Genomic DNA, 13,231 nt, shown 5'->3' on the forward strand with positions numbered 1-13,231 from the left:
TACCTTAAATTGTAATAAGATGCCGGGCGTGGTGGCGCATGCTTGTAATCCCCGTGCTTGGGAGGCAGAGACAAGAGGATCGTGCAGGTTCGAAGCCAGCTGCGCGCGCTGGCTTAGGAGACCCTGTTTCCAAATAAAAATGTAAAAATAGGTCTGGGAGTGTAGCCTGGAGGTAGAAGGGCTTCCAGGAACCCCAGTACCATAAAAAAAAAAAAATTGTAATAAGACTGATATTTTGGAATAAACAGGACAAAGAATTCCTAAGTAGAAAGTTTTCTTTTTAAATAAAATGGGTTATAGGTTACCAAATCTATTTAAAAAGTTAAAAGTTGTAGGAAGAGGAATGCATAGAAGAAATATTTTAGTAAACTCTGGGGCAATTAATTTATCTGTGGAGACAAAAGAATGAACTATAATATCAGCCACTTTCAAGGAAAATATAAAAAACAAGTTTTTATCTCTCTAACTTGTTAAAATAAGATCAGAGCTCTTCAAGGCTATCATGAAGAATTTTCATCATAATCAGTATAACCCACTGGCTTTTAAAGAGAATTGGCTCACAGTTCAAAGAAAGCACTCCAAAATTTATTTATACATTTAATTTTAATGCTTAGTTTAGCTGCCAACAACTTTAATAATAGTAGCCTTGATTACTTTTTTTTGTATGTGTGTAGTCCTGGGGACTGAACCTAGCAGCATTCTACCTCCGAGCTACACTCCCAGACCTGTTTTATTCTTAAAACAGGGTCTAAGTTGATGAGAGTCTCACTACTTTACTGAGGCTATCCTTGAACCTGTTATCCTTCTGTCTCAGCCTCCCAAGTACTGGGATTCCAGGCATATACCACCATGTTTGGCTTTGATTACTTTTAAAGTAGGCAACATGTAAAAAATAGTTCTTTTCCATTTTGAATATATCATTTGAAAAAGTAAGAATAATTAATATAGACTGAAGCACATATAATACTGTAATAACTCATGAAATAAACTTTTTATTTGCTTACATAGATATGACAACTCTGTAGGAATACCCTTATCTCTAATTTATATGGTAAGGAAAAATAGGAGCCGGGTGTGGTGGCACACACTTGCAATCCCAGTACTTGGGAGGCTGAGACAGGAGAATCGCAGGTTCACGGCCAGCCTCAGCTACTTAGTGAGACCCTGTTTCAAAATAAAGAATAAAAATTAGGCTAGGGGTGTAGCTCGGAGGTAGAATGCCCTGGGTTCAATCCCCAGCACCACACAACCACCCCCCCAAAAAAAAAACAAACACCAGACTTCTCATTATTCAGGAGTTCTACAAATATCTGTATTAGAAGTAGGAAAATTTACCAACGTGAACTTTGCTACTTGTGAGCCATTCTAACAATGAACGGTGGGAGGTGGTGCCAGAAAAAAAGCAGAGCTGAAACTGATGACTTGAGGCTTGGGGATTACTAAGTATACTTAACCCTGTACCCATTTGTTTTCAGGAGAATAACTGAAGAATGGTTATGACACATTGTGGGAAAGCACTGACAGATGCATAATACCTTTTTCTGGTCTAACATTCCACTTTTAAGTGTTTTGGCTTCTGACTTTGCTACCTTAGTCAAATAGCATATAGAAATGTTAGCTGTAAAAAAAAAATGTAGATGGAGTCATCCTAAAGACCATACTTCATTCTCATATAAATAGAAGCTAATTAAGTCTTAAAATATTTCTTCAGATATATACCTCTTTTTTTTTTTTTTCAGTACTGGGGATTGAACCCAGGGGATTTCTACCTCCAAGCGATGCCTCCAGCCCTATTTTTTATTCTTTGTTTTGAAACAGGGTCTCACTGAGTTGCAAAGGGCCTAAGTTGCTGAGGCTGTCCATGAACCATGATCCTTCTGTCTCAGCCTCCCAAATGCTGGGATTACAAGAATGCACAATCATGCCCAGCAATATATACTTTCTTAATCACAAAAGAATCTGAAAAGATGTCAGCTTCTTTATTCTTTTTAGTCACATTATAATTCTAATTTTACTATGTTCAAAACACAGGTAAAATATCATGTAAAAATCATGAGCCAGAACTGTAAGTTAGTTATTATGGCCATCACTGGTGATATTGCTAGAGAAAACATGGTTCTTTCAATTTTGGAAAAGTAATGGATCGTGAACCTATCTTAAGCCTGACATTCTGATTTTTCTCAGATCTTTAAATAAGCTGAAAAAAAAAAATACCTTTAGAACACAGTTGCTGTTCACAAGGAGATTCCCCGGCTTAATGTCTCGATGTAAAATGCCAGCTGAATGGAGATATTTCAAACCTGAAATAACAAACAGATTTAATTGCAGATTTTTAATTCCTTTTATGCAACCCATGATCTGGGGGAAAAATGTAGAAGGAAACAGAGAAGAGGATTTAAAATTGTTCCCTAAATAACTACATAATGAATATTATTAAAAGCCTGACTTGTACCCCATCACAAAACTAATTTTGCTACAGTAAAATAAAATGTGGTGAAAGATATGCATATTCCAGTGTTATGTAGATTTAGGTATAGATAAGCTTCTCAGACACTGAAGTTAGGACTAACCATACCAAAACCCTTGAATTGCTAATACGTGTGGCCATTGGATTTTTGGTACTGACACTCTTAACCAGTGATTTTTAATTGGCTCCAACAAAATAATCAACAGAGTCTTTCTCAGGACAGATTTTTCACTGATATGACAAAATTCAAGAACTTGTGCAGGTTTGTGAGTAGTAGTCTCTACCACTGAGAATCAAGATGGTAGTTAAGTACATTTTAAAAATAATGTTGACATATTGAAGGATTGGGGCTTTATCACTGCTAAAAGTCACAGTCTCGAGGTTGAGTCCTGTTTGAAAAAAAATGTAGCATATCGTATTTTTATAAGCTTAAAAAGAGCCAATAATCTTCATTTCTTCCTGCCACAGAATAGTAACAATTCACTGTAGGTGAACTTTCTGGTTTTAATATTGCTTATGTGTTTTAATTCTTTTGGCACCGCCTTTCAATCTCTTTAAAGAATCTCTTAATTCTATGAAAAAAGTATATTTTATTAGGTAAGAAAGCTGTTTCAGCTTTAAACAATTCTCAACTTGTAACAGAAAATTCTGAAGGACACACCTGATGGCCAGATGAGGTATCCATCACGCTGGCCTAAATGGTTTCCTAGTCAAGTCCATGCTCTTAATGAGCCTGTCTGGAGCCATTTAGCTGGCGGTTTCCACTGGTCTCCTCCATCTGCTTTGTTTTTAAGGGTCATTTTGTTTCTCTAGAGTTACATTCAGTATGCCAGACAAAACTCTGATGGGCCCATCTACTGTGGGCTTACAAGATGGCCATCTCCCACAGGGGACACAGTCACTTTTTAATTTAGCCAACTGATGCCACATACTCGTCTGTAGAGAACAGAGGCTGTTTAAGTGAGTATGTGACAAACCTCTCTGCTATGTACCTTCCTAGATTAACCCACTCAATTGCCCAGTGGATTTCACAGGGCCTTGTCTTCCATCATGAAAACAAAAACTCTTCTGCCACCTTAGAAGCCTCTTATTTAACATCAAATATGAAAATAACGAACCGGACCCTGGTCCAAAGAAAAAGGTCATCAAGGAAGAAGCAAGCCTTGGAAGACCAGATTAAAGTTCAAATAAATACAAAATGTTTTATTTATACCATGATACTGCCTTTTTCTTCATAAAGAAAAATCTTACCTCGCAAAATTTGATAAAGAAAAACTTTGACATGATCTGAGCTGAGTGGTTGAGGAGAGACGATAATTTTATGTAGGTCACTCTGCATCAATTCTGTGACAACATATCTTGAGGTTTTAAGTTAAAGAAAGTTAAAAAAATTCAGCCCCCATCCCCTTAAGGTAGTCATCGGATCTAAAGGGTAACTTCCATTCTTAAGGCTGGAAAATTTTAAGGAAACAAAGCTTCTAGACAACATGATAGAGGTGAGAATTATAGCTTTCATAAAACACTGCAAAATTAAGATTTCACATGTTTAAAATTTAGCAGAAGTAAACAACCAAATTATTTCCTCTGTGTGTGTGTGTGTGTGTGTGTGTGTGTGTGAGAGAGAGAGAGAGAGAGAGAGAGAGAGAGAGAGAGAGAGACAGACAGACAGACAGACAGACAGACACAGACAGACAGACAGACTGACTGACTGACTGACTGACTAGGGGTTGAATCAGGCAGTCTACCTGAGTTATATCCCCAACTTTTTTTTTTTTTTTTTTTTTGGTGGTACTGGGGTGGAACCCAGGGGCCTTCTACCTCCGGGCTACACTCCCAGACCTACTCTATATTTTATTTGGAAACAGGGTCTCTTAAACCAGCTGAGGCTGGCTTCGAACCTGCGCGATCCTCCTGTCTCAGCCTCCCAAGCTCAGGATTACAAGTGTGCGTCACCATGCCCGGCTTATCCCCAACTCTTTTTATCCTTTGTTTTGAAATAGAGTCTTACTAGGTTGCTCTGAGTCTCATTACTTACTGAGGCTCTCATCAAACCTGTCATCCTCCTGTCAAAGCCTCCCAAGTACTGGGATTACAAGTGCCCACCCAGCCAAATAATTTTCTTATTAAAAAGCATTATAAAAGAGAAAACCAAAGGCAAACATTTTAAATAACAACCAGGCTAGGGAAAGCATGAAGACCATTGTCAAGGTTTACTCAGAAATGTAACTGAGGGGTTTGATGATCTTATTCTACGCCACTAAGAGAAAAAGATAACAACTCATCCATCAAATATGGCTTAAATTACTTTATAAAGTATGGTTCTCCCAAACATGTGTTAGCTCAAATTCAACTCTCTCCACAATCTGAACAACTTAATTCTTTAATTATTTAGCTTTGTTATAAGCCCTCTTTGTAAATGTCTTTTAACGCTTTGTACTCTGATGTATCCTCAGGGTTTTATTCAGTTAACACATAGCAGATGATCACAGGCTGGAGACTGGGGAGCCACAGAGATGTGGAATGCAACTGGCACAAAGCACATGGATGTCACAGACACTGAGGAATCATCTTCTGCTCTATCTAGAATAGAGCAGATTCAGGTCCTACCCTGCCTGCAGTTCACAACTCATTAAAAGTTTGGATGAGTTGGGCAGGGCGGCACACACCTGTAACCTGTAACTTAGGAGGCTGAGATAGAAGGATCATGGGTTTGAGACCAGCCTCCAGTAACTTAGTGAGGCTCTCAGCAACTTACTGAGACACTGTTTCAAAATAAAAAATAAAATAGGGCTGGAAGCGTAGCTCAGTTAGAATGCCTACATGAAATTTATGACTCAACTATAATCTTCCCTAAGATAATTTCCAAGTTTTTAGCAAAAGCAAGTAGAAAAGGGGACAACTTGGGAGCTAGGAGAATTAATGATTGGATTTCACACAGTTAAAAACTCCTTCCTGAAGACAAATTTTTTTTCAAATGGCTTTAGGATACCAAACTTCTTTCTTTCTTCCTCATTGGCTGACAGTCTCTTTGTTCTCCTTTCCTCTCCAACCATTTACTGTGGAGCTCCCCCAGGGCTTGGTCCCCACTATTCTCTACCTGCACTCCCCTCCTGGGCATGATCAAGTCCCACTCCTTGAAATCACATCAATGTCCTGCTGGCTTCACACCTGCAATCCACCTGTCGCAGCCTCCTGAGCGCTGGGCTTACAGGCATGTGCCAGCCTGGCTTCAGGCCTGGCTTGAATTCACTGACATTTTAGAAGAACAATAGAAAGGAGTGGTAGTAAACACTTACGGTCTTATTAACAACTGTGTTTTCAGGTTAAAAACCATTTACACATGTTTCTTGGCCACATATATTTATGAGCATGAGAGCTAGAAAAAGAGGAAAGTGAGAGTGTGGGCACAATTTTTCTATTCTTTGCTCAAAAAAAAATTTTTTTTTTTTTTTTGGTACTGGGGTTTAACCCAGGGGCATTCTACCTCTGAGCTATACGCCCAGCCCTAATTTTTATTATTCTTTATTTTGAAACAGCGTCTCACTGAGTTGCTGAGAGCCTCGTTAAGTAGCTGAAGCTGGCTGTGAACTTGTAATCCTCCTGTCTCAGCCTTCCTAGTACTGAGATTATAGGCATGCACCACCATGCCTGACCCTCTTTGCTCAAATTTTCTACTGGGGTATAATTGTTACTTGTAGGGCTGCTTCCCACATTAAGGATCTTAACCCATTTGATACAAACACTTTTTCTTATTTAAAAAATTTTTTTCTTTTCTTTTTTTTTCGTGGTACTGGGGATTAAGCTCAGGACATAATACCTCTGAGCTACCCTCCCCCACAGCCCTATTTATTTTTTATTTTAAAACAAGGTTTCACTAAGTTGCTGAGTCTGGCCTTGGACCTTTGATAACTGTCTCAGCCTCCCAAGTACTGGTATTACAGGTGTGTGCCACCAGGCCCTACTTCACACTAAGAAATCTTCATCACAAGATAAAGATAAACAAATCATTCCTATTTGTACCATTACATTTTTTTCTGGTACTCAGAGACATTCTACCTCTGAGCTACACTCCTAGCCCTATTTTTATTCTTTATTTTGAAACAGGGAGGGTCTCACTGAGCTGCAAAGAACCTCACTAAGTAGCTGAGGCTGTCCGCGAACCCCGATCCTCCTGTCTCAGCCTCCCAAATACTGGGATTACAAGTGTGCACCACCACATCTGGTTTACACCATTAATTCTTAATCTGAAGTCCCAATATCCTTGTGTTGTTTTTGGTCCAGAAATCTCAAGGTACAAGATTTAGGAACATCGTATAGGGAAAAATAAATAAAACCACATACAAAAATAAAAAAATCAAACAGAAAACTTCACAACTGCCATTACTATATAAAGTGTTGTTTTGTACTTCCCAGCCTCCAGAACTCTAAGAAATAAATTTCTGTTGTTTATAAGCTACCAAGTTTCTGGTATTTTCTTATAGCAGCCCAAATGGACAAGGACAGTTGTCAACTTGAGGTTTCATTAAAGAAAGAGAGTAAGAAGCATTCATCTGTAGAGAGTGTCAGTCATGTTTGCTGAGTGCACTGACAATGTTTTGCTACTGCCAGCACTGAAAAGTTCCTGCATGGAAGTGAAGAGCGGTTCAGTTCTACTCTGCCTCACATTCCCACAAAACTGGCAGCCAAGCTGTGATCCCAGAACCTTCACTGTTAGGAGTGACAGTCGGTACGCATGCAAGCAAGCAGGAGAGAGAAAACATCCTAATTTTCGAGCCATCAGGTTGAATTGGTAGTGCAGGCACTTGGGAAATCTTGCTTTGACTTATAAAAGGAACAAACTGAAACAAAAACCAAAAATAGAGAGTAACTCTAAATTAATTGTCACCTGCTTTCTTCTAACAATGACTACATTTTCAAAGAAAAGGGAAAAAGGAAAACACTGTCTACAATAGGTACTACTTCAACCAGATATCTTATAACTAATTATTCTTTTCAGAAAAAAAATTTTAAAACTCCAGCATTTCCTTTAACATTATAAAATATATCAGGTCAGAATGTTGTTCACCCTAGACCAAATGGATTTCAACTGACAAACTGGACTATTTTTTGACCAACACCAATTTCACATGGTTCAACTTAACAGAGAGAAAAGCATTATTAGATATAAAAAAATTTGAAAACTCAAGCTTATAGAGAATGATTATATAAGTCAATTCTTTCATACTAAGGCCATATACAATTATGAATTTCTCACAAAATACAAACTATCAGGTATTTACTCTGCTAAACATAAATCATACCATGTCATTGTCTTCAGGATCCATGAACTTGAAAAAACTTTTATCCTACCTTCTATTATAATATTTAGAAAGAAGAGTATTGCCGGGCATGGTGGCACACACTTGTAATCCCTGTACTTGGGAGGCAGAGACAGGAGGATCCAGGTTCATGGACAGCCTCAGCTACTTAGTGAGGCCCTTTGCAACTCAGTGAGACCCTGTTTCAAAATAAAGAATAAAAAACAGGCTGGGGCATAGCTCGGAGGTAGAATGCCCCTGGGTTCCAAACCCAGTAATACCCTCCAAAAATAATAATAAAAAATAAAAATAAAATAACTAAAATAGAATAGGATAAAATAAAATAGGGCCAGGGGCATGGTGTAACTCGGAGCTAAAATGCCCCTGGGTTCAATTCCAATAAAATAAATAAATAAATAAACAAACATAAACAAACAAATAAACAAGCAAGCAAGCAAGCAAGCAAGCTACTTTTATATCTTTGCTTCTTGAAAAGATGACAAGTTGGGTTAAAAAGAACCAGGACCAGGTTAATAAGCACTAATTAAACAAAAAAGTCTCGAGCAAAAACATATCGAATTACTACCTTTATCATTTTCTGTTTTCCTTTCTGCAGAAATGCTTTCCCTTCCTTTAGTAGCTTCTAAACAAAAGAAAGTCTAAAATAATTTAAATACAAGATTTGTTTTTAACAGTGACTACAACAGCCACTTTGCAAAGAGTAAGTTTTGTCATGCTTTAGTTTAGCAGAGCAAATCCTTAGTGGTAACACATTTTTCACTCCACAAATAGTTTTTTCATCCAGAGAAAACAACCAGGCCAACCTTTTACAATTTTTCTTAATAAAATATAATTCCTGAATTTGAATATTTAACTCTATATTTGCAAAAATTTAGAGGCAACACATACTACTTTATGATAAGGTTTCTGCTTTGCTCCAGCAGAAATCCTCTGAAGTCTCAATCCCCAGCATAATGTCTCCCAGATGTCTCAACTAGTTGCCATGCCAACTATAGCAGCTTAAATTAAATGAGGGCCTGAAAAGGCACCTGCATCACTTCAGGTCTGTTGCGCATTAAATAAAGCTCTCTTGACATGGACTCAGAGGTGCCATTAACTTGAACAGCATCTATCTGATTATTGTTTCTGAGTAATTTAATGAGGGTCTCCATGTAAGAGTAAAAACAGGGTGCTCTTTCCCTGTCCTAGTCTTGCTAAATGGGACAGCCTCTCCAACAGCTGGTATGCCTACTGAGTCAAGGACTTTGTTAGGGTGTTTAACGTTACGATTAGGTGAAGATAGACTACAGAACCAAAGTTAGGGCTTTCAGGAGAATATTAGCAGATTAACCATTATCTCTATTAAAACTCATCATTAAAAATATGATCATTGAAAAACACTGTGCACGGTATGCCAACCTCAAAGTGATTTGAACAGCCCTGCTATAAAATAAATTGCTGCTGATTGCAGCAATTAGTTAAGTAGCTCCATGAAATATGAATTTCAAAATGTACTGATTTGCTTCAGAAAAATGAATGATGCAAATGAACAATTACAAATGTACTGAGGAAGGGGTGTAGTCACTCTGATGCCTCGGGTGCTCCAGAAAACAAAACACTGTCTCTGTGTTGCTTTAGAGATAACTTAGAAGAACGTTAACATTCCAAGTTTCTTTACTGCCTTCTCAAATATTAGTTACTGGAGAACACCACTTAACGGAAATACAAAGGCGGATAGAGAGGGTATATGCCCATCAAGCTGCTTCCCATAGGAGCTTGCCATTCCCATTTCTTACCCAAACATCATCACAGTATGAGATTACTTTGAAATAAAGGACAGTTGAAATCTGTACTTTTAATTATGGGCTATGAGAAAACGAAGAGACAGTGTGTTAATTTTTTAAAGCTATGGTGTGCTTCTTTATAAATCATCTAATTTAATCCTTACCATACCTTAATCTGTAACTATTCCTATTTATGAGTTGAACACACTGAGGTTGGGAGAGGTTCACATGCTTGACACAGCATTTGGATTCAAACCTAGTTTGTAATGATTCAGAAGCCTGACCCTCTGCTTTTCCAGGGAAGGAACGTTACACTGATAGGCCAAATGACAATATCCCCTTTGCCAATAACTGAAAAATACAAAGATTAAAAAATTCTAAGATGCTTGGGAAAGGGCTAAATGAGTGAGGTGTGCATGTATACCTCTACCGTCTTGTATTCCATTCAGATGTATGACTATAATAAGCCACTTAAAAAAATTTAACGCGCTTGGGAGGCTGAAACAGGAGGATCACACAGGTTCGAAGCCAGCCTCAGCTACTTAGTGAGGCGCTCTGTAACTTAGTGAGACCCTGTTTCCAAATAAAATATAAAATAGGTCTGGGAGTAGCCCGGAGGTAGAAAGCTTCTGGGTTCCACCCCCACTACCACAAAAAACAAAACAAAACAAAACAAACAACAAAAAAGTGAGACTCAAGTTTTTCTTTCTTTCTTTTTTAAATTTTACTATCTCTTTTTGCCTCTCTTTCTACCTCCTGAGTATTCACTTCCTTCAAGACTTATTCCTTTTACCCTTCTTTACTCAACTTATTAAATATGTTTCACAATTCAAGAGACACTTTCCCTGCGTGTATGAATCAAATATGGTTACTAGTGTGTGTCCATGTCTGTATAAAAGGAGTAAAGGACTTTAGGATAGTGTGTGTGTGTGTGTGTGTGTGTGTGTGTGTGTGTGTGTGTGTGTGTGTGTGTTAGGACAGAGAGCTGGGATATAGCCCTTGATAGAAAAATGGGATTTTTTTTTTTTTAATTAGAGATTATTGGAAACAGAGGACAGATATTTTTTTTTAAACTGGGGATGGAACCCTTCTACCTCCAGGCTACACTCCCAGACCTATTTTATATTTTATTTGGAAACAGGGTCTCTTAAGCCAGAGAGGCTGGCTTCAAACCTGCGCGATCCTCCTGTCTCTGCCTCCCAAGCGTGGGGATTACAAGCATGTGCCACCATGCCTGGCAGGACAGGCCTTTAGATGGGAGATCAAAGTTTGGGAATCAGCCGGGTGTGGTGGTGCACACTTGTAATCCCAGTACTTGAGAAGCTGACACAGGAGAATTGAGCAGGTTCAAAGCCAGCCTCAGCCAGTTAGTGAGACCGTTTCCAAATAAAAATAAAAAATAGGTCTGGGAGTATAGCCTGAAGTTAGAAAGCCTCTGGGTTCTATCTCTAGCACCATTAAAAAAAAAAAAAAAAAAAAGTTTGGGAATCATTAGATAGAAATAACAATTTTAACTTCCTATTAAATTTGCCACAGTGTGTAGGGATTGAACTCAGGCATTCTACCCCTGAGTTACACCCTCAGTCTTATTTTTTATTTTGAAGCAGGCTCTCACAAAGCTGTAGAGGGCCTCATGAGGTTGCTGAAGCTGGCTACAAATCTGTGATTCTCCTGTCTCAGCCTCCCAAGTACTGGGATTATAAGCATGTGCCACTACCCCTGGTCACAGACAGAATATTAATTTTGCTTTTGGTTACAATGATAGGATATTGATTTAGCTTTTGTTTTTCTTTGCAAAAGACATTTTTTCTTGTATTTATTTTTTCTATTAATTAAAAAATATGGATGCAATGTGTGGTGGTACATGCCTATAATCCTAGTACTTGGAAAGCTGAAATGGGAAGATAGCAGGTTTGAGGCTAGACTCAGTAAATTAGTGAGACCCACAACAACCTACTGACACCCTGTTTCAAAATAAAAATAATAAGGGCTGGGAGTATACCTCAGAGGAAGAATGGCCTTGGGTTCAATCCCAAGTACAAAATTTATAAATATTAAAATTATTCAAACACATAGTCATTAATAGGTTATAAATTCAACCTTAATGATAGTATGACATGACACTGTTCAGAATAATGCAAATCAGTGCCAACAGCTGAGTTGTTAGTGCAAATATAAGCAGGTCATCCTGCTAGACTCCCATGAAGGTTGCTCAGGAAGAAAATGTCTTTGTGGAAGACAGGAAAAAGCCTGAAAGGCAGAGAAAAAAAGAGGGTGTTTAGAATTATAGATTTGTACAATTTTCTCTGATGCAAAAAGATTATAGGCAAGAAGGGAAAACTAATCTAGAGCCCGGCAGCCAAGTATACCACAATGTTAAGTCTCCCATGACCTCCTACTCTAATTAAAACAAATCTGAACTAGGATCAATATGCGTCTAACCTACCTCTATGATGCTGAATCTATTCTAGGAAGTAATTTAAAAGAATGCAGGATAATCAGCCTCACGCCAGAAATCTTGACTACCCCAACTGTCGAAGATAACGCTGCAGAAAAAGCTACACAATCGCCACAGAAACAGCTTTACATACAATTCAGACCTTCAATTCTGAGTAAGATGATTGAGTACTTTTCTGTTTTTAGGAAGTCATGATTACTCAAGTAGTCTCAGAGGCTGCAGGACTGATGCCAGCAACATCTTTGTTTAACCATCATCATTAGCATCAATAAATACTGCCTGGGTACCAAGTGGGTGTAGAGAGCATGCCACACTCAATGACAAGACAGAGGAAAAAAAGAGATGAATGCAAAGCAACAGTCAAGGGGTTAGAAAAAAGACTGACATTAATATATAAAAATCAGGTAGAGAGGACAAAAAGGAAGCAAAATGATTTTAGTGTACATGGACACAGAGCTTGACTGAAAAATAGCTAATATTTATTCCAAGTTTTTTTTCTTTTTCTTTTCTTTTCTTCTTTTTTTTTTTTTTGGCAGAACTGGGGATTGACCCAGGGGTTCAACTACATCCCCAGCCCTATTTTTTATTCTTTATTTTTGAAACAGGGTCTCACTGAGTTGTGGAGGGCCTCACTAAGTAGCTGAAGCTGGCAGCAAACCTGCTATCCTCCTGTCTCACCCTCCCAAGTTCGAGAATCACAAGTGTGGGCCACCATGCCTAGCTTTTTCTAAGTTTTCTATGTGTTAGGCATTAGCTGTAAATACATTTTGCTTCATTTATTCCTAATGACTTTAATAAGTCGTATTATGATCCCCACTATACAAAGGAGCAGAGGTTTAGAAAGGTGAAGAAGCTAGTCAACGGTCATGTTAGCATGAAACAGAGATGGTACAAGATCCCAGTTCTTGTTCTCACCCTGTCCTTCAAAAGATGAAATAGTTAGGTATACTGTGCAGCTTTAGGTGAATAAACAGCCTGTGGCTGTGAACACAGGCCAGCAGGGAAAGATAAAGCAACACTATATACCAGAAGAGGTTTTTAAAAAATGGAACTAGCCTTCACCCTGGGCAATGGTTTTTTGTTTTTTGTTTTTTTTTTTTTTGCGGGTCTGGAGATGGAACCCAGGGGTATTCGACCTCTGAGCTACACCCCCTGCCCTACTTTTTATTCTTTATTTTGAAACAGGTTCTCACTGAGTTACAGAGGGCCTCACTAAGTAGCTGAG

General features: G+C 38.3%; 1 protein-coding gene across 1 annotated transcript in view; it reads right to left on the bottom strand.

Annotated features, from left to right (window-relative positions):
- Window positions 1-13,231, bottom strand: part of NLK (nemo like kinase) — a gene marked incomplete at both ends in the record, with an annotated part of 173,364 nt that overhangs the window by 33,313 nt on the left and 126,820 nt on the right. The window contains 2 exons of the mRNA XM_080712385.1: window positions 2,215-2,300; window positions 3,719-3,825. Of these exons, the coding sequence (XP_080568511.1) occupies window positions 2,215-2,300; window positions 3,719-3,825 (193 nt within the window). The remainder of the gene's footprint in view (window positions 1-2,214; window positions 2,301-3,718; window positions 3,826-13,231) is intronic.

Source organism: Muscardinus avellanarius (assembly GCF_963383645.1).
Source record: "Muscardinus avellanarius genome assembly, chromosome: 16".
Classification (NCBI taxonomy): domain Eukaryota; kingdom Metazoa; phylum Chordata; class Mammalia; order Rodentia; family Gliridae; genus Muscardinus; species Muscardinus avellanarius.